The sequence below is a fragment of the Vigna umbellata genome, chromosome 3 (assembly GCF_029865625.1).
Source record: "Vigna umbellata cultivar VRB3 chromosome 3, Vumbellata_1.0, whole genome shotgun sequence".
In the NCBI taxonomy this organism is placed as follows: Eukaryota; Viridiplantae; Streptophyta; class Magnoliopsida; order Fabales; family Fabaceae; genus Vigna; species Vigna umbellata.
The window spans coordinates 16,587,522-16,610,275 of record NC_142167.1 but is presented as its reverse complement, the minus strand read 5'-3'; the positions used below and the strand labels follow the sequence as shown (position 1 = coordinate 16,610,275).

General features: G+C 30.7%; 1 protein-coding gene across 2 annotated transcripts; it reads left to right on the top strand.

Annotated features, from left to right (window-relative positions):
• The first annotated feature begins 5,568 nt into the window (after positions 1 to 5,568).
• Positions 5,569 to 10,856, top strand: LOC124842722 (serine/threonine-protein kinase GRIK1). Of its 2 annotated transcripts, none has more exons than XM_047319292.2 (13): positions 5,569 to 5,908; positions 6,066 to 6,251; positions 6,354 to 6,735; positions 7,273 to 7,347; positions 7,429 to 7,473; positions 7,642 to 7,716; positions 8,089 to 8,176; positions 8,307 to 8,431; positions 8,654 to 8,749; positions 9,799 to 9,865; positions 9,955 to 10,070; positions 10,289 to 10,367; positions 10,451 to 10,856. In XM_047319292.2, exons 3-13 carry the CDS (start codon positions 6,406 to 6,408, stop codon positions 10,591 to 10,593), a joined length of 1,239 nt encoding a protein of 412 aa, XP_047175248.1. In that variant the 5' UTR covers positions 5,569 to 5,908; positions 6,066 to 6,251; positions 6,354 to 6,405; the 3' UTR covers positions 10,594 to 10,856. The 2 variants fall into 2 exon arrangements, with proteins under 2 accessions (XP_047175248.1, XP_047175240.1); XM_047319284.2 differs by having other exon boundaries at positions 5,569 to 5,958.
• The last annotated feature ends 11,898 nt before the right edge of the window (positions 10,857 to 22,754 follow it).

Below are 22,754 nucleotides of genomic sequence, written 5' to 3'. Positions count from 1 at the left end.
TAATATAAAAATATCTCATACTATCATTAGTCTATTTGATTTTCCAATGATCAGCTTCAATACTAAGCTACACGTAAACGTTATGGTTACGTTTGTCATGTTAATAAAGGCAGTTTAATTGAGACTTGAGACTTGAGCAATGAATTTAGCTGTAGGAACGTGGTTGTCGAGTTGGCTTTGATTGATGGCATTGGGGTTGGAATTATATCGTAGATTTCATAATTCAGAATTATATTTCAAATTACGCTAATTTGGAATATAGTTTCAAAGTGACTTCGTAAAGACATAACAAAACCACGTCAATCATATTTTATGTTATGGTAGTGGAAAAAGAAAATATGGGGTGAAAAGAGAAGAAATCCTTAACGTACATTTATCTATCGTATTCTGCCAAACCCAATTGGCCCCAACACATGCCAAAATTTGAGAGTTACTTTCTCCACTACCACACTATGCTTCTTGCACTTCTCTCTTTCCTTTTTATCCTTAAGTGAATTATTAAACTATTAAACGATGTCAACATCCGTATACAGATATTGACATCCGTTCAAGACCAAACGAATGTGCCACATCTGTTTCCCATAACATCACGACACTCATATTTTATGTTGCCCATAGTATTATTTGAAAATACATGGTATGAACTCAACGAAAAAGATGTATAACTAATGTTAATTTCCTAACTTTGATATATTTGTTCAACTTTTATATGTCATATTCTGATTAAGAAAACTAAAATACTAGAACTTTAAGAGATAAAAATTGAGGCATAAACTACTGAAATTTTATTACGATTGCCTAACTAAAACAAAAGTAAATAGCAGAATTTGTTGCAACAACAAAAAATAAGTCTATCTCATACAGGCAAATTCTTACATTTTCAAGAAACATCTAGAGTTACCTTAATTCAATATAAATTTTGTCTTATAATCCAAAACAACCTCATAGACCTCCTTTTTCATGTACAAGAGTTTCAAATACACTTTGCTTTTGCATGCATCTCTTAGCCCAAGAGATAAGTTTTGGGCACACTGCCTCCACTTTGAAATTGCCAAAGGTCTAACAGGTATAAAACCAGCAATAGAAAGGAATGATAACTATGAAGAATTGTAAGGGCCTGTAAAATTAATAAAGGGGCCTTTAGGCCTTATGTGGGGCAGCCAGGCCCATCAGATCAAAGGCACATGACCTTAGCAGGGGTCTTTCTCCTAAGTCAGCTTTCCACTCTGTCAACTTTTCCTTCTCTCTAAAAACTCATCTTCTAAATATTGCTCTGCCTTCTCTCTAAAATACCACCCTGTTGAACCGTTCAATTTTTGAATAGGTGGTGCTCAAACGCTCACCGCGTCAAGGGCTCCGTAAAGGACCAAACGGGTTCTTGTTCCAACCGGTAAGTCACTTTCTCCTTTTCTCCACCGTTTCTAGCACCTAGGGCATTGCTATTTTACTGAATGCATGCCACTAGAAGTGTTCTGCTTCAAATTTGTGGTAATTTCTAGCCTAAAAAGCTAATTCTATCACCATTGGGTGATTTATAGGGTGTCTTTGAATTTTGCTGTGAGGAGCACTATTTAGATCATCCTTGTCAAGTAAACTGTGAAGTTTTCCAGGTAAGAGGAGCTAATTATTTTTGTATGAATTTATTTTGTATAAATATATGCAGGTTGAATGTTGAACTGGTGTGTTCTTGTGAAGTTGTTCTACGATGTTAATTTTTATTGGATAATTATAACTGAGACTGTGGAATTGTGCTTAAATAATTTATGCTTTGGTGTTGAACTGGTACATGTGGCAATTATGTTTGTAAGTGTTTCTGTTGAAATTAATTTGTTTTGGTTGAAATTGTTTTGGTTGGAGGGTTTGGAGTAAGGGCTCTGTGATAGCATGTATATGGGCAGGTACTGTTTAAGGTTACTGTGAGGGGAAGGGTGATATATATAATTGGGTATTTGATGTCTAGAACACTGTAGGACAATTTTAATAACTTAGATAATTAAATCATAACTTGTTAAAAGCCTTTCTTTGTTGGTAGGATAGAGGGGACTTAAAAACCTGAGTTGGCACATCCCTGATCATAGAGCAGCCCTGGCCTGGTCCAGTACGTTGTGACTAGTCATATGTGCTAGCGCTGAAGGTGAGTCTGATGCGTTCAGACATCTGAACCCTCTCTATGGTGACCAATTTGGGAAAAGTAAGATCTCTACTATGATAAAAATTAGACAAGTAGTTTATCAAATAAGAACCATGATATATATATATATATATATATATATATAATTGTTATCATAATATATATATATATATATATGTATATTATTAAATGTTATGGAAATATAAGTTAGGAAAGCATGATATGTATATTATATTAACATATGAAACGTATGATATAAATTGTTATCATAATATATATATATATATATATATATATATATATATGTATATTATTAAATGTTATGGAAATATAATATATCATAAGTTAGGATATATATATATATGAACGTAAACGGGTGCATGGAAGGGATCTCACTCATTTTTCTTCTGTTTGGATTGATTGATGTTGTTTGACTGTCAGGATGTATGTATGGTGTTGTTGAGTGGTTGTAAAGCATATGAATGTGAACTACAATGATGTAATTGAGTATGAAGTGGACATCTCAGGGTGAGATGATTGAAAGTGATGTGTGGGGTGTTGTTGTTTTGTATAACTGTATGGAGCTTTGAACTGGTATGTCTATCCTTACACTCGAAGCACTGTTCATGCTCAAATAGAGGAGAGCAGTGTAAGTGGTGAGAGTAGAGGGAGGTCCTCGTCTATAGTCTTAGAGTTTAGACATAGACAGATGGGGGATTTACCTTGCATAGTGTTGGGGAGTGCCACCTGAACTACGCAAGTGCAAAGATGACCAATAGTTCGACAGTTATACCAATCCGGATGAGTCGTGTGAGTGTTTGAGTCATGGTTTAAAGTGGTATGCCTTGATTGTTCTTTATATGTAGCTAAGCACGATGATATTTATTGATTGAACTATATGATTACTGCTTGGTTATCTAGCTCACCCTTGCTTTCTTTGTTGTGTGCTGCTTGTGTATGTTTTCCTTTGCGATGATCATCCACTTGGATGGGAGCAGATGTTGTTGAGGAGGTTCCCTTGGAGCAAGAGTTGGAGGATGTTGATGATGCAGTATAGTATTTTTAGGATTTCTAAATTTAAATTGGTGTTATTTTGAAGTACTCTAAACTGTTTAAGTTTTAAGTTTTGTCTTTTTGTGGATGACTGTAATATCAATTACTAAACTACTATTCTACTCAGATTGTTCTCTTTATTGGAATGTGGACGCCTAAGTTATATGATTGTGGTTATTATATATTTGGGATGCCATAAGAATTGGTTGGAAACAATCGGAGAGAAAGAGTGAAAAATGAGAGTTGGGGGTGAGGCTGCTCTAAGAGTGAAAATCAGAGTTGGGGGAGACTATCGTGAGAGTGGAAATGAGAGGTAGAGATTTAGGGTTTTCTTAAAAAAGTAAAAAAGGTATAAAGGTAAAAGGTTAAAGTAAAAAGGATAGTTTTGTAATTAAAAAAAGTAAGGATCCAAGAACAAAAAAAAATTGAAGAGTCCTATACAATTTTTTTGTTGTAATTTTTATTTGTGGTTTATTGATCTATTAATTGCAATAAGTATTTTTCTTAGAGTCTTTCCGTTGTCTCATTTAACTTTTTTTGCAATTCTATTATTTTCTAATTTTATTATTTTGTGTCTTTTAAAATTCCTTGAAATTTTGTCTAGATTTTTATATTTTCTTTGACCTCTTCACATTTTTTGTTCAATCTTTACTGAAGCTATGAGATTTCTTTGTCAAACATTAAAGGGAATTTGAGTGGTAAAAGACAAAATAGTACATTAAAAAATAAAACTTACAAGTGTAATAGTGAAATTTGAATGAAACACTTAAAAGACTGACAAAGTCCTAGATCTTTTTTTTTTATTATTACTAACCTTTTATTGTAGGGCACGGTTTATTCTTCACCAAATAATGAGTGAATTTAGTAATACTAAAAAATGTAACATGTTCCAGTAAAGGAATTCTTCTAAAAGTGGTTTTACATATGAGTAAACCTATTTTACTCCTTATAGAGCTCCATTGATTAGAGAACTTGAAAGTATCATGGAAGTAACACGCAATACTGCAAAATACAAAAGGAAAATGACAACTCTTGAAGGCCTCACAAAGGAGAAAAAAACATGAACTGCAAGAGACACCTCATATATGTTTGGCCTTGGTTGAGGATGTCAATGTTTTAGTGTCCAAAATTGTAAAGTTGAATGACAAGCTTGCTAATCTTAGAAGAAAACACAATCTTGATAAAAAAATCATTGCTAAGAGATAGGACAAGTGCTCTAAGATGTTTCAAATGCGAAGGCTATAAGCATAAACTCATCAATGATATTATAAAAATTAACACGAATATTTACTTTTATAATTTCAATATAAATTTTAGTAATAATTTATTTATTTCCAATGATTATTATATATTTTTTTAAATTATACATGCATTTTTATTATCATTTATGTTATTTCGAAGATATAATATCAATTATCATTATTATAAAAAAATACCTATTAATTTTATTTGGTATAACTCCCTTAATGGAATAATTTTATCTTTTAATAAAAGTATATATATATATATATTAAAAATTATTATTATTTCATTAAATACTCATAAAATTGAAATTTTATATAATTTAATGCAATAAAAAAATGTGAATATGACTAAACGAAATAGTTAAATATATTTTTAATTTTTAAACTAGAAAATAATTAAAATTTATTTTTTCTCAAACTTTTATATATTTTAATCATTAAATTTTAAAATTGAAAGAATATTTTTTTTAATTCAATAACATTAATTTTTTTATTTGTTAAACGATATTCCATATTAATATTTAAGTTAAAATATGTATGTAAATATCTTAACATTAACTTGAATTATGTTTGCACAAAAAAATTTAATGCAGTTAGAGTAAAATAAAAATATTAATTTATTTTTGTTCAAAAATATATCATAATTTAAACATGAAAGAATCAAAATTTATGATTGAAAATATATTTATTCTTAATTAAAATAATCTATATACACTTGCACACCTTCCCCATTTTCCACTTTTTTTTCCCACGTATTGTAAAATTATTCCAATTATTTACTAAAAGATTCAAATAAAAGCGCTATTTACTAAAATTATTCAAGTAGCTGTTTCATGATAACTTTTACTTGTCGTCAATATATTTAAACTACTAATAATTTTAATTCTAAATTGTCAGAAAACCTCACAACTCCTTTCTAAAATATAAAAAAAAAAATATATTTATTAGTGGTTTTAAAAGACAAAATCAAAATATGATCAAATAAATAAATTCACATCAACAATTAGTCAATTTAAGAAAACAAATGAATTTAGTTTTAGAATAAGTACTTCAAAGTACCATGAAAGACCTAAATCGACCATTACTAGATTATTCAGTTTAAAATGATAAAGACAATATAGGTATTTTCTTCCTCTGAGGCGGTTCCAAAATATTCCTTTTTTGTTTCTTTTTCTGTTCACTCCAAATGGCTAGTTACACTTCTCATCCTTCTCAGTTCCACTTCACTCTCTCCCTCTTCATCACTAATCTTTAACCTTTTCCCTTTTTTATTGAATTAATTTCTTACAATTGGGGTTTTCAATTACTATTCTGAATTACGATTCCCTTCACTTTTTCGTTTTTCCCTATTGATTTTAGGGACTTAGGGTTTATGGGTCTCCGAAAGACCCTCGATTCGCGCTAGAAATCTAGGTCTGCTCTGTAGCTTGGGTGACGGTCAGGGCTATCGCACTTTGTCATTCTCGAGCATCAAAAGGAGGTAACTTTATGAACATTGGCATGCATCTGTCGTTTTCGGCATTACCCAAGGTTCTTAGTAAATTTATCAATTTTATTTTCTCCAATCGTGACCCATTTGCCTATTTTTTGTTTTTTTCTTTTGTTAAAATTACACCTGTTCCTTTTTCACGCCAAAGGTCAACGAAATCTCCTACGATTGTTCTAAGCTGGAGTTATCAACATAATGTTGTTGGATGTGAATCGTAGTTGTGGGTTTTATATCGCTACTCGTATTCTCCACCTAGCTGAATGGCACCCATTGGAACAACAACGTTGAGTTGGGCTTGAACCTTGAAGCCCTCCTTTCTTCCCTCTTAATTCGGGTAAGAACTTCTAGTGTTTCTTTGATAAAATTATTGATTTTGAAGATGTCATGCGTTATTGTTGTTGGCATAGTGAACTTAACTATTTTGTTGCTGTTGTAGATTTTAAAACTTTTAGGTTTATAATCAATCATCTTTTGGGTCCAAGCTCCACATGTTCGAAAAGACTCTTTCTTTTGCCTGTGTGATGGGGTGCTGTAGTTGTTTTGGGTTCATCAGGACACCTAACCGTCAAAGACAAAGCTCTAAGCCTGCCATTAACAATAATCTCTACCAGGAGCCTCTGTTGGATGTTGATGACGACATTGAAGATGAAGAGGGCGACCATTTGTATAATGATGAGGTTAATAACACTAGTGGGGATGATGCCGAGGAAGAAACTCGGCCCAAGAAATCAGAAGAAATTTTGAACCTGAGAGTAGAGAATGGCATGGTTTGTAGGCAGTTTCCTGTTAAAGATACTCACAAAGTTGTTCGTATGGAGGTAATTGTTGTGTGGGTGTAGCATTATAGATTTTGCTCCAATGGGGATTTGACCTTTTTTGTGCTGGTTGATCTTGATTATATTTGAATGAAAATTTCACTGTTTTATGTGGTTTATGGTTTCCAGTTACTTCCTCTCTTTTATGATGTGGTGTGTTTATATTATGAGCTGCAATCTAAATTTATTATATTTATTTAATTTAAATGGAAAATGAACTATTATAGATTTTTAATGGAATGCTACATGTCAAAGAGTGTAATTTTTTATATCATACATACAACATTTTCAGTGTTAGACATGAAGTTGTCGCTGAATATTTGAAATGTCTTGGGTTATTATTTTTTTTTTAAGTTATTGTGTTATCTGCTTCGTCACCTGCCATAAGTTCTTGGTTTATTAACCTTGCAATGAAATTTACATCTCTCACACTTATAATGGCTATTTGAAGATTACTAGTATTGACGAATATATTTTCTCTGTTGTTGTGAATATATTTTCTCTCAGAACTTGGAAGTCATATTGAACTTTTATTTTCAGGATGAAAATGGGAACAAGATGATAAATGAGTATATTCGTGAGTATAAGATTGGTTCTGGTAGCTACGGAAAAGTGGTTAGTATTCATGGTACTTGATTACTTTTCCAGTCTCAATGAAGACAATTTTCCTAAGCCTCTTTTTTACATGCATTACAGGCTCTTTATCGTAGCTCTGTGGATGGAAAGCATTATGCAATCAAGGTAAGGAAAAATTTTGGTGTTGGTAGACAGATTATTCATTACTGTAGGAAACATGACCATACGGACAGTTTTTTTACACTGGGCTTTAACATGTATTGAATGTTCCAATAATTATTAAGATAGTGGTGTTTTTGTCGTTTGTTGAGCTTGAAATCTTTTCAATTGAAGGCCTTCCATAAATCTCATTTACTGAAACTTCGAGTTGCACCCTCAGAAACAGCCATGACTGACGTACTACGAGAGGTATATTTCTTTGTATCTTTGGTTTTCAGTCTAAACTCTATGTTTAAAACATGAATATGTTCAACTTTGGTAAATACATTATATAATTCCCTCATGTATGCCTCTATATGGTTTCACCTCATGGGCCATCTGCTTTTATTTGTGGTTCTCTTTAGACTGTACTTGCAATTTATTTACTTTTAGAAAGTACCCACATTCTTTCTTTGGCAAAATTTGTACATCCCATTTTCTGGAAAATTCCGTTGCATGCTTTTCAGCTTATTATGCTTCTGGTTTGGTATTTATGATAAACTATGTTTTCTAAATCTATCTGCTTTAGCTGTTGATGTCCCTATAGTATGTTAAAAGGCCAATATTATTTTTCTTTTCCAGGTTCTCATTATGAAAATGGTGGAACATCCTAATATAGTCAATCTCATTGAGGTGATTGATGACCCAGAGTCGGATCACTTCTATATGGGTACTGAGGACTAGTTTCTTCCTGGTTTTCTTGTTTAGTGATTTACTAAAAATTATATGTATTTGAGTTGAAATGAAGATAAATAATACAATTGAAGTCATATGCTTGACTGCTGATTTTTCTCATACAGTACTTGAATACGTAGAAGGCAAATGGGTCTGTGAGGGTACAGGTCCCGCATGTGGCTTAGGTGAAGAGACTGCTAGGACATACTTGCGTGATATTGTTTCTGGATTAACATATCTTCATGCTCATGTAATATTTCTCTATCTATCATTGTGTGCTTCAAACTAATTAAGTCTCTCTCTCTCTAACACAGTTTTTTCATATAAATAGCAATATATGATGGTTTTCATGTTACACAACGAAAAGAAATTATAAAATGACACCATTTATCTTAGATGCTCATATCCTTATTTTCAAATATGTTTAAAGTAGTTTGATCAATTTAATGATTTTTTTTTTCTGGAAAAGCAGAACATAGTACATGGGGATATTAAACCGGATAATCTGTTGATTACTCGTCATGGTACTGTGAAGATAGGGGATTTCAGTGTCAGCCAGGCTGTTGAGGTAATGCTATTCCGGTCTCCAAATGCAAATTTGATTACTTAAAATAACATCAAAGCTGTTGAGTTTACAGGGCATTATTCTTTCTTCAACTGCAACATGTGAAACTTTTCTTTTAGGGGAAACTGAAATAGGATTGCAAATGTGTGAAACTTTAAATGTGATTACAGCAAAGGATGAAAGTTATGTACTCATCAATAGTTGATATAAAGTAATGACTTGATTAAACAAGTTTATCACAAATTGTAATAAAGAAGTTTGCTAGTGTGTCAAAGCATGGGAACTCTTGATTTCCCCTAAGGTGATTAGTTGATCATCAATCATATAATTGATTCTGACCTACTGAGTTTAGATAATGATGTAGAATTTAGGTGGGAAAGAGGTAAAGTTAGAAGAATAACAGAACAGAAAAGACAGAGATAGAAAGAGAGATCAAGGAGTTGTGCAATCATGAGAATGTTTATTCTAATCTTCACACCCGCAGAAATGAAAGAAAATGACGTGAAACAAACACCCTCTGCTCTTTTGTGTTTTAAATAAGGGAATCACAAAAATATCCATCAAAAGCATATAACAAATTAAATAAAGCACAGGGTAAAAAAGGGTATTTTCCAGTGTATAATACAAACTCTTATCGCATTGTGTGACGATGGCTCTGAAAATTTTCGGTGTAGAATACCAAAAGTGATTTTGGTGGCCATGCTTTTCTAACTCCCCATCACATGGAAAAGTGAAGCAACCATGCCCCCGTTGTGGTTGGAGGCTGCATCACCCCAGTCTGTTGCCATATCCCACTAATGATGAGCATATATAGATAAAAAGCAATGCTTCCCCCCCTAATTCAAACAGACTAATGCTACTATACAGAGGCAGAGTTGGTCCGGCAAAAACCAGCTAATCTTCTATGACTAAGGAAAATACAAAGGAGAAAAAATTTAGTATATAAGACAAAACTCTAAATCTGTTCTTAATTGGATCATTCACATCTTATCCTAGTTCATTCTATTCTTCGTTACTTTTTTTACAACAAAATTTATCGGTTAATATTGCAGGATAATAAGGATGAGCTTCGTCGATCACCTGGCACTCCTGTTTTCACTGCACCAGAGTGTATATTAGGTTGCTTTTACTTTTCAAGCCTGCAAGGTTCTTTTGATATTAGTTGAAGTACAGGCTCTCACTGCTGTTGTGTCTGGTTATGTTTGTAGGTCTGACCTATGGTGGTAAAGCTGCCGACACCTGGGCAGTAGGAGTTACTTTATACTGTATGATATTGGGTGAATACCCGTTTCTTGGAGACACACTTCAAGATACATACGACAAAGTAAGAATTACACAGACATATATATGACAAAGCAAGAAAGATGCAAGTTTTTATTTTTATTATAATCACAAGAAAATTGTCCCTTTTCGCAAGTTCGCATATAACAACTTTTTCACCTAATACATGACATTCACGTTGACTGGTGCCTATGTCACAATTTTTTTTTTATCAGCGCCTATATTACAAACTTAACATGCTGTGTTTTTTTTTTAATCCAGATAGTAAATAATCCTTTGGTACTCCCCAATAATTTGAATCCGCCATTGAAGAACTTGATAGAAGGCTTACTTTCGAAAGGTATGCATAACGTTCTGTATTTAAGTCATATCGCGTGATTATATTTGCCTTGTTAATGATTAAGGTACATTTGAAATCTGCAGATCCAAGACTAAGGATGACTTTGGGTGATGTTGCGGAAGATAGTTGGATTATCGGAGATGATGGGCCAATTCCCGAGTACCTTTGTTGGTGCAAAAGGAAGAGCTTAGGGATTGAAAACCATGATGAGAGCAAGACCAACTAAAATTAATTTTAGCTTGCATTTATGTACAGTTGAAAACTCTGATTTTTTTTCCCTTAGACTCGTGGTATTTTATGATTTTAGAGAGGCAGTCTTGAAGGAATCTCAAACTTTAAGAAAATGTGGCTCATCTAGGCATGATAAGTAGCAGAGGATAAAAAATGTTTACTTATTTTTTGGTGAAAGAATTTGATGTTCAGAAGTAGAAACTTATGTTTATCTTTGTATACATTGACCATCAACAAGCACAAGGCTTTTTAGGTCCATTTTTTTTTGCATAATAGCTACCAATTGAGGAAAATGACTACCCTAACAATTTCCACGGTCTCTAAAGTTTAAGTAAATTTTGTGCTTCAAAGATGCAGAGTAAAATACCTGTTCTGACAACATACTATCAAGAACCGCAATGAGCTGGAACAACTTTATAAATTCTGATTCTGATGTCACGTGGAATAAAGCAGGTATCATGTTCTTATTCTATGTGCTTTTAATGATAAAGGGTGAAAAGCACCAACCCAAAGAAGCATTTGTTGCCCTCGTTGTTATTATTATTTAGACTTTTCCCTCCTCTGCATGTGCCTCATCTTTATACCTCAGAAACAGACAAACCAGGGATACATTTTGGTTTTATATCATAATCAGTTTGCTGGAGCATTGTTTTTTTATACTTGTATTTTGCTTCATGCTCTCTCTTATTGGAGGTATCTCATGTATGTAGGACGCACTCAACCAATTTCATACAATAACTACCATAAATTATATTTTATGTAATCAATCAATTTTTTTTGTCTGGCCCCAGCCTGTGCATGCTAGAAAGTCGTACTGTAAGAGGAAAAGACAGAAAATTGTTTCTGAAGTAAAGTTTGGTTTTAAATTCAAAGGCAAAAGACTATTTTTGGTATTATGATGGAAATTTCCCCAGAATATAATGAGTTTCCTTTTCTTCAGCTTCACCATCTTTTTTCATGCATGTTTGTAGAAAACAAACTGGGAATATGGATTTTATTCTTGCTCAATTAAAGGGTAAACTTTTTAGGATAAACTATAGTTTATTCAAATAAAAACATTTTTCATTTTTAAACAAACACTAATATTTTACAAGTATAAATTGATTATTTTAAATATATTTCTGAGGTCAAATATTTTGAAATTAGTTTTACTGAAATATATATTTGTTCCAACCTTATTTCTCCTTATCCTTAGATGTTCCAAGTGAGTTTAAAGGAGAAAGATACTAAGTTATCTATAATATATGTACGTATATATGTATTTCCAAAATAATATTTCACATATGTTAATATACATATTTGATCAATTGAAAGTCTTTTTATTCCATCACTACTTATAACAGAGTCTGTTTGGATGATTATTGCAGTTAGTGTACAAGTAAAACATGCGAAGGTAATATAAATAAATTATAAACATCATCATTATCATGTTCATATATCATCGTCATCATGTATAAAAATAGTAATAAACTCATACTTAGTCATATCTTATGTCATAACTAAATACAAGATATCTTTTCGAAAACTTTAAACCATAATAAACAAGTCTCACTATAGCTTAGTACTTAATATATTCTGAATCCTCTAAACCTTAGTTGACTTCTGTGTTCAATATTAATGTGACAAAAAACATATGTTACCAAGTCAAATGTAACAAGTCTTTTTATTTTCTTACCTCCTACAATCTAGCTTACATGATTAGATCATCACTGAAGCCAAAATATTTCTATCAACATGAATTTTATATTTATCACCACCATTCAAGACATGAATTCATCCCAAGAAGCACAAAACACTCAACAAAAACTACAAGGATTTTGTTAATTACTAATGAAATATTATCAACGATCACACGTTTATCAATAAATTGTAGTTTATCAATATATTTTTTTAATATATGTTACGTTTTAAATTATTGGTGAATATTTATATTATTAAGGAATTTAAGAGTAAAATTTGTTGATATGTTGATTGTTATTATCGATAAATATTTTTGTTGGTAACTTATCGTAACAATTATCGATTGTTAGAGTTGTTGAAAATGTTTGTGGTCTTGGACAATACATTTCTTACCTAATCGAGTGAATTTGTTTTTTGTATTAATGAGAGATAAATAAAAAAAAAAGAGGAGAAGAGAGGAGAAAGATTAAGAGTAGGAGGTGATTCGGGTGATGTGGATGCGGGTGATGTGGATGCTTGTTATGACATTTACTTTGGAGGTGGTTGGGGGTGACAATAGTGGCTTAAGAAAAGCAGAGGTTTGTTGATAATGTGAAGGCTCAACAACGAAGATATAGAAAGATAAATAAGAAGAGAATGAAACCCAAAAGATGCAAATGATTTGTAGTGGTAGTGGTGGTCAGTGGACAATGAGAGAAAAAAGATGACGAAATAAGAAAACAGAGGAATAGGAAGAAGAAGATTCAATTATACATTTTATCGACAAATATTACTAACAAGTATTTATTGACGAATTTGTGGTTATTAATACTTATCAATAAATGTATATGTTTATCTATGAGTTTTACCATTGAATTTCTGTTGTGGTTATTAATACTTATCAATAGATGTATATGTTTATCTATGAGTTTTACCATTGAATTTCTGTGTGTTAGTAATTTATTGATAGGTTTTTACTATTATTAATTAATTATAATTGTCAATAATATGTTAGTTTTTGGTATAATGTGTTAATTTGTGGTAGTGAAGAGCAAAATATTCATCCAATGTCACTCAACTAGGTTCATTTCATGTATACATGTATATAAGTTGATCTAATTCATCCAAGATTGACCATCAACAATATACATATCATGCATATGCCATGTCATACATGTCATAATTAATCATATTACTTTAATAAGATATAAAATAATTGTACCTTTTACACATCATACCTTAAATATATCATTAAGCATATATAAAAGCATACAACACCACATAAAATCACCACCTTCCAACCCAACATAGCTTCATTGAACTTTTCTTACTTAATCAGTTTCTCTACTTTTTCACAAGTCATTGGTATTTTGCTTGAACAAAACTAGAGATGGCAAAAATATTTGTATTTATGATTATCTACATCTAAAATTCACTAGGTATTTATGAGTAACAAGTAACGGATAATTTAATAATTGTTTATAAACAAAGTGCAATTGTTATACTTTCTATATCCACGAGTATCCATTACCGGTAAAAAATTAAAATTAGAAATTAATTTATATTTTATTAGATTAAATTTAATTAAAATTCAAATCTATTTTATTTTAATTTAATAAAATTAAAATTAGAATTTATTTTACACTTTATCAGTTTAAATTTAATTAAAAATAAAAGTGAATTTATATTTTACTTAATTTACATTATATTTTTTATTTTTTTGTAATGTTTTTATATTTTATTTTAAAAATGGATAAATTATATTTTTTAACTATATGCATGTATTTGGATATTTGTGGGTTTTTATATTTTAAACAGGTATATGATCGGTAGCAAAACGAGTAACAGATCAAATTTTCTGTTACAGATCGAGTAGTAGATAGAATTTTAAACAAGTAAATAATCTGGTTTTGTGATATGTCAAAAGAGTATGCTAAGGTAGCAAAAATAGTTTTTTAAAGTTTATAAATGTTTAAATGTATTGTGATGACAAAGAGAGAGTTTATAAGTGGATGCCCTAATTAGAATTATAAATAAATTAGGGTTGAGATTTTTCTTTTAATTACAATTAAAAATAAATTAAGAGTTAGGATTTCTTTTGTTAATTACTTACTTCTAAAATAAATCCCCTCTCATTACAATTGAATATGACAAACCCTAATTTGATCCTCAAACTTTAATCTTCTTTCTCTTAACTGAAAACCCAAATTGAGGGGGAAAGGTTTCTATGTTTGGGGCTTGGTGGTAGCGAGGCTCTGGACTTACGATTTATGGTGTGGAGAACTCATGATTCTAGTTGCAGGAAGAAGATGACAGTGCTACAATATTGTCAATTCGTGTGGGTTCTTCGTCGTGCATGAATGGTGGTTTGGAGGGGTTCATTTTCCCCTTTCGGTTTGGTTGTTTTCGTAGGGAGGGGAGGAGCGTTCAGGTAGTGCAGGCACAACCTCTTCGCGACGTAGTGGTCATGAAGCGATATCTCCCCAATACAAGGGTTTCTCTCCTCAACGACTTCGCAGCAAGGGTTTCGATTAGGGTTTTTGGAGCTTGTTGTTCTTGTGTTTTTATCTAAAATTTGGGGTTTTTTGGACATAAGTTATTGGGTTCTTGATTTTTTTTCAGAAAGTTGGTGACGCAAGAAACAGTGATGAAAGAGACTCCCATTTTTCTCTGTTTTTTGTTCGGCCTTGTTGAGAATATTTTTTCCTTCTTCTTTCTTATTTTATTTTTGAATTTTTCTGTTCAGGTTAAGTGTGCCCGCAGTTGTAAACCTTAAATCTATTAATATTAAGTTTTTTTCCAATTATAAACCTTAATTCCATGTCACTCTCTAATTAGCTTACACGTCAGAATTAATATTTCTAGACAATGTTAAATTATCATACTCTTTTATTATGTTTGTTCATATTTAACATAATGGATTCGATTGAAATAAATTTTATCGTGAACTAAATTGAAATTTTTTTTAGAACTAATTTGATATACTAAAAATAGAGACAAATAAAATAATAAAACCAATAAAAAATCTTTGATAAATGAAAAAGTTTTCAAATGAAAAGGTTTTCAAATGTGTGGAATTTATAAACATATAGGTGTGATGGGATGGGTGCGTTAGGTCAAAAGTAGAGCTTGAAGGGACCACATGATACAGTCACTCACTGACTAATCTAGCAGGAGATTACTGTGATGAATGGATGGTGTGCCCTAAACAGCCTGTGTCAGCAACCCTCTCTCAAATCTGCATAAAAACCAATCTCCATTTTCTGACACAGAATGAGAGACACTACCCTGCTACAAAAGAAAGAAAAAATCTTCATAAATTATTCTTCTATTCAATCACATCACATACTCAATAAAGATAAAACCTTTCCTTTCATTCAGTGCAATGCCACTGATATTAATTACTCCCATGTGAATCCATTGATCCAAGAGCCACTCTAAATTAACACCAACTTTTTAGTACTTAACTCTTACTTCTACAAACAATTCAAAAAGTATTACTACTAAACACAGATTAGACTCGGATGTGCATATATGTTTGATACTTCAATTTATCTTGTAACTGTGATTACCTTTTCTCTCGGATAATATGAATTTTGACTACTTAATTACAAGTTCTTAAAAAAACAACTTTCTTTTGTATTATTTCTAAAAATATTTTAGAAAGCAAACATCTTTTTCATTGAAAGTGGCACTGACATTACTTTTGCTTTGACTGTAATCCAGACATAGTCAAAGTGAAAATCAGAAGCAGTTTAATTCTCAGTTATTCACAACTTCCCACAGCAAACAAAAACTGCATCCTAGCTTAGTTTACATTGATAATTAGGCCTGTGTTTATTTTCAGGTATATAGTGTCGACGAGAAAGAAGCGAGAGGTAACGTTTTGGTTGAATTTGTAACATCTCCAAATATATAGTATAGAGTATATTAAAGAAAAACTACATGATAAAATAGTACAGTTATCCATCTAAAGTATAAAGTGATATCTTTACAGTCATTCAAAAATAACTATAAATCTAAAATTTTATATACAGACCGAAGACTATTCAAAACTATACACAAAGCTCTACTGAACTAAATCAGCTACTCAGCAACATCACCTCCATCCAATGTCTGCTCCAGAGAGACCTCTCTTCCGCCGCTCACATCCAAATAATGGTCATCACAGAAGAAGAACAACAAAACATACAAAATACAAGCATATAACAAGGTAAGCTAGTTTAAACAAAGATTAATCATACATCAATTTATTTAACTTCATACAACCATATTATTCATTCACATCACTTAAACTCTTCACACATAACACCATACTGACTTTGACTGTCCGAACTTAGAATGATTGTCGAGCTATGGCGGGTTGTGCACTCGTGGTGGCTTCTACTGCTTTGCAAAGCCGTTGCCAATGGGTTTCATCCTACCATACTCACGAAGTTAGTGTTTATCACTCACCTTGGGCCATACTGGAAGCACCCAAGACTAGGACCTCCTACTACTCCTCACGACATGGATCAATTCTCTCTACTTGAGAATGAAAGACCATTGGAGTTTCAGGATAACCCCCAATACTAAGCTCCTGCATTCATTCTAAACTTACATGAATCTCAACTAGAGATTTTACTTTGAATCACAACATAGGGCACCACCATGTCTCCTCTCCTTGAGGATCATGGAATTACGTCCATTAACCATACTTGAACTTTATACTTTTGAAATACAACATACATCAATAACCACTGATAATACATGATACAACTTCAACTTACTTCATACAGCACTCAATGTTTCATTTAAAACAACATAAGCTCACCAGAGAAATTGAACTAAGACTGAACCCCTCGCATAGCGCACACCTTCGCATAGCGAAAGCATAAGCTTCTCGCACAACGACCTAACTCGCCTTGCGAAAACCTTAGACAGAGACCAACTACTCTTAGCCCCTCGCATAACGACTAAACTTGCTATGCGAATAAACTGTGAAATGTATCAGACCCCAACCCCTCGCATAGCGTCCCAATTTACAATGCAAAAACCTCAGATAGAGACTCAGACTTCCAAATCACTCGCAGAGCAAGACCCACTTGCTGTTCGAATAAAATGAATAATGGTTTCAGACCCTAACTAGTCGCATAGCGATTTGATTCGCTATGCGGATTGACAAATAGAGAGCAACCCTCTCACTTCACTCGCACAGCGCACCCATTCGCTATGCGAGTGCCCTGGCAGAGAGCACCTCGCCAAGGTGACTCGCTATGCGAATCCATTCGCACAGCGAGTCTGCATAATCTGCAGAACGAAATTCTTCAGAATTATGCAACTCAACCCCTCATTACCAATTCCACTCAACTTTGCCAACTTTTAACACTCCTAAATTGTTGTATATACTTAATTAAACTTGACTAAATGATTCTAGACCTTCCTAACCTCAATCTAAAGTGTTTTTGCACCAAATCCCCCTCTAAAACCTCAATTTCATTAACTTAGAGACCCAAAACCAATTTTACCACTTTGAACCTGTTTTTGACCATTTTGATGACTCAAACCGCCATATGACTTATCTAAGCTACTCCAACAGACCAAAACAGCACCTGACCCCTAATACTCAAATTCACTACCTCACTTCCTCTAAATTACACTAAACAAGCTCAATTCACCTCACATTTTACTTAATCACCACAATAACAAATTTCACACCTGAATATATCTAATTACAGCAGCACACAACATCCAATTCATTTCATAATCATCATTCCACAGTTTTCACAATTTAACATTTCAAGAACATACACTCACAAGATGAAATTTCAACCAAACAACACTATAACACAGAATTTATCACATACAGTACAAACAGATAACTAAAACACAACCTAGCTTCCCTTACCTCAGAGATAAACAACCCCAAACATAGAAACGCTCCAACCGTACTTTGCACTGCAAGGAAACTCAACAAAAACCTACAACTCACCAATTGGTGATAGAGAACAACACTTGGAACCTAATTTGAGCTAGAAAATGGAAAGAAGAACTGTTAACCACATGCAATACAAAATCATTGCATGCTCACAATCCAGTGAAGAACAGATAACAGCGGAAATCACTTACCAGTTGAAGAACACGAAATTGGTCGGTCCAAAACAAAGCCCTCAACGCCAGGATCGTCTAGAGTTCTAGAGAGATGAAGTGTTCTTAGAATAATGAGAAGTGTTTATAAAATTCAATTTATATTATAAGATTGTTTTAAAGTAAAATAATCTATCTCATTATTTTAATACACCTATCTATTCTATAACACTTTATTTTTCAGGTCTTTACAGTATTACTTCAGAAAATGATCAGAGTTGTGTTGGTTTTTTTAAGTGATTTGAAAATAATTGAAAGTGAATTTAAAATTAAAATTTTGAAATTTCTTTTAGAAAATTAATAAAATATTTTTAATTGTAAAAGTAATATAAAATAATATTTATTAGTAATATATATTTATTGATAAAAAAATATAAGTAATAAAAAAATTAAAATTAATTAAATTAAAATAAAATTGTATTTAAAAATAAAATATTAAAATTAAATAAAAAATAAAATAAAATTGTCATAATCGATTAAGGAGACGTGAGATCGGTTACTTCTGCATGTGGAATTAGTTACTCCAAGCACAAAACTGGTTACTAGTTTTTATAGAACATTTGATAGAATCAATTCCACCTCATTTTGAAATCGGTTACCTTTTCACTAAATTCCTTCATCTTACCTCCATTCTCATCATAAACCTCCGTCTTCATCATGAACATCCAGTTCTTGACACTGTAACTTCAGGCTCCACTATATTTCGATGATAACAGTCACCTTCAGTAATTACCCTTAAATCTTATGCTATCATGGAAAAAAAGTGGATCCCACAAATCATTGTGCATCGTTCCTTCTTAATTCAAATAAAATCGTAAATCCGTCATTTCATGAGTAGTTATTTCGTTCAAGCGGACAAAAGTGTTAAAAGGGTGTGTTTACTTGCATGAAGTTATTGTTAGTGATGGACGAGAATGGACGAGAATGAACGAGAAAGTGACATATGTGTTACGTAGATAATATATATGTATGTATATAAAATGAACTTTTGTTTTTGGAAGTAAAATGGTTGCAGACAATAACTACATGTCACAGAGTGGCTTATCTTGGTGTGTTGGAATAAGTGCAGATAAGCATTTGACATGGACGAGAGAGGAACTAAGGGACAAGACATTGAACCAAAAACATACATTATATTTTTCAGAAACTCTTTCATTATTTCAGTGTTATAATATGTAATGTAATGTTCTATATATTATTATAACTCTACGTAGAAGCTGAGATTAATGTACGAGTTCATTTAAACTTATTAGTGAACAGAGGTTTAAGTTTCTGTTAAGTATTTATATATATTTTACATTTTGAATAAACTTGTTTTCAGACAGAAAGAAACCTACGTACACATCTTTGGATAGTGTTTTGTGTGCAAGTTTTTTATGTGTTTCTGGGATAATGTAAATTAGTTTATGTTATTTGAAATGGTTACAAAAACAATTAATTTTTTTTTAAATTATACTTTAGACCGCGGTTTTGATAAAAATCGAGACAAAAAATAGTCTGTTGTCTTGGATCTGGATCCAATCGAGGCAATAGACCTAATTTCTTTTTTTGTTTTACAGTTTCGGATTTTTTAAATCGAGACAAAATCATAACCTTTTTGTCTCGGTTTTTGAACAGAGGTCAAAAGTCTCAATTTTTTACCTCGTATGAATATTCTGTAACCGTTGTTATAAAGCCAAAACAACCGAGACAAATATCCTTTCGTTGCACTAGTGTATAAGGAATTCGGTCTCGCCCCGATAATACTCAAATCAAGACCGATAGTCCGAGATTAGTAATGTTATATTCAAATAAGTGATAAATTATTCAAATACAACCTAGTAGTCGGACATCAACCTGACAACACGCCTCATAGTCCGACATGAGTCTATTTTAGCTCGATAGCTCGATAGGTCAAGTTATAAAATTCAATCTATTCTTAAACATAAAGACCAACTCGACCCAACCTATTTTTGGCACACAAAAGATGAATAAGAGGTTAATCCATTTTGCTACCACTATCCACCATTATATTTATAAATCTATATTTAAAAAAGCATGAAAGAATATTCAATATTTGAAAAAAGAGAGTAAGAATTTAAAGAAAATGGTGATATCTTTTCATTTAGTCTTTTATTATTGCTTAACTTCTTTAATATTTACATTTTACCAAATAATACCAAAAATTCCTCATCATATAAGTTACAAGTTATGTATTATAGACTATTCCATATCAGTAAATTTACCCTGTTTATTTCACTTCAGAAAACATTAAATCTTCTTAGTAGTTGAATTTAATTGATGTGATGTCATGTTCCATCATATAAATGTCTATTATATTACTCTAATTATATGGTACATAGTTAATACATGTTAATCAATAATAATTGATCTAATTGTTTAGAGAGAGAAAAAGAGAGATAGTTTAATTTTATGGGCAGAGAGAATGGTTAATGCAACAATAATGTTAAAAAGATTGTACAAAAAAATATTTTAAATAATTTAATATTAGGGTTTTTCTTTATTTAAATTTGTTTAAGTTTTATTCTAAAACTTTTAATTAATGTAACTTTCAAAATTCAAAATAACTAACTAAAATCAACCTATAAATCTTTCTTAAAAATTATTTATCACATTTAGAATATTAAAACAACATTATGAATAAACTACACAATTACTAAATAGTTGAGACTTTTATCATGTTAACTAATATTAATGTATTTACGAAATTTATTTGATGAAAATATGATTCAATTTTCTTAATTTTATTTGGTAAATAGTAAGTTTAGAATAAAAGAAAAAGAGAGAGTATATTTATAGTAAAAAACTTTAAGTTTGTTAATTTAATTTGAATTTAGTTAATTGTTGAGATGATTAAATGTATCTCTCAGTGATTATCACACTTTATTAAAAGAAAAATTGACATCGATATCTTTATTTTTTATTTATATATTTAAAATCCTTATTAATTACTTTATGATTAATTACATATTAATATAAATTTGTTCTTTGATAAACAGGTATAATTTTTTTAAATAAAAATTCAATTATCTCAATCATTATTAATAAAGTTTAAATAAAAATAATAAAATTAAACTTTGTATACTAAAACTAAATATATATTTTATTATACTAAAAATAAAAAATTCTTCTACCCATTTTTATTCATGATGCCTATGAACATTTGTGTGCATTTCAATTATATATTTTTTTCAAAAAAGTTTATTATTATTATCATAGAAACACTCTTTTACTATACACACATATCACCTGCTTCAAACTAGTGATTTATATTTAAATAAATGTTAAATAACTCCAAAACTAAATTGATATCTTGAAATAATTCTCTGTGTTTATACCTGATATTTAATAAATATATTATTTTGATTCTACCAGTAAGTCAAAATTAACCTTAGAATAAATATTCCTGCACACCAAAACACAACACAACACAACATCTGAATAAACTGACCCCAACCCAATAGAAGAGAACATACAACTTACACTGAAATATAGGAAAGTTTTTATTGCTATATGGTAATTCAGGTCCAACTAATTTTTGGACTATCTTTATTTTTTTTTATGAATTTTTACAAAATATAGTTACATGTCATATTAAATTGACAAAAATTAACAAATCTGAAAAAGAAAAATAAGAATAATTTATAGATAAATGCAGCAAAGCATTGAGGATATTTTATTGGATTTCTTAATATTATAATTTTTGTTTTTATATTATTTTAATTTATTTGTTACTATTTTTAATTTTATATGTAACAACTTATAATTTTAATTTTAGTAAGACAGAAAAAAAAACTAAATAAGTATAAAATATATATTAGATAAAGTCCATGAGTACAATATAAAAGTAAAAAAATGAGACGAATTTAATAATTTATATTAAATCATTTTGTTTATATAGAAAATAAAAAAAATTAAAAAAAATTAACAACATACATTAAACTATTTTATCTATATATTAATTAAAAATATAAAAAAATATTAAATGACTTAATTAAATAAATATAATAAAAAATATTAAACAGATTTTCCAATAGATATTTGACTAATTTACTCATACGTTAATTAGATTAATATATAAAAAACATTATAAAATATACTTATAAATTTTTTCATGTTAATTATATTTAAAATTTAATTATAAATTTAAAAATATTATTATTTTTATTAAATATATTTTAATATAGTATATATTTAAATGTATTTTAATATAATATATATTTACTAACAATGAAAACAGCAAGAGGTAGATACAAGTTTAAAACTATTAAATTGACAAATATTAAGAAAATGAAAATGTAAGAATAATTTATCGATAAATGCAGCAAAGCAAGCAGCAATTGAGGAGATTTTATTGGTAACAGGGTGGCA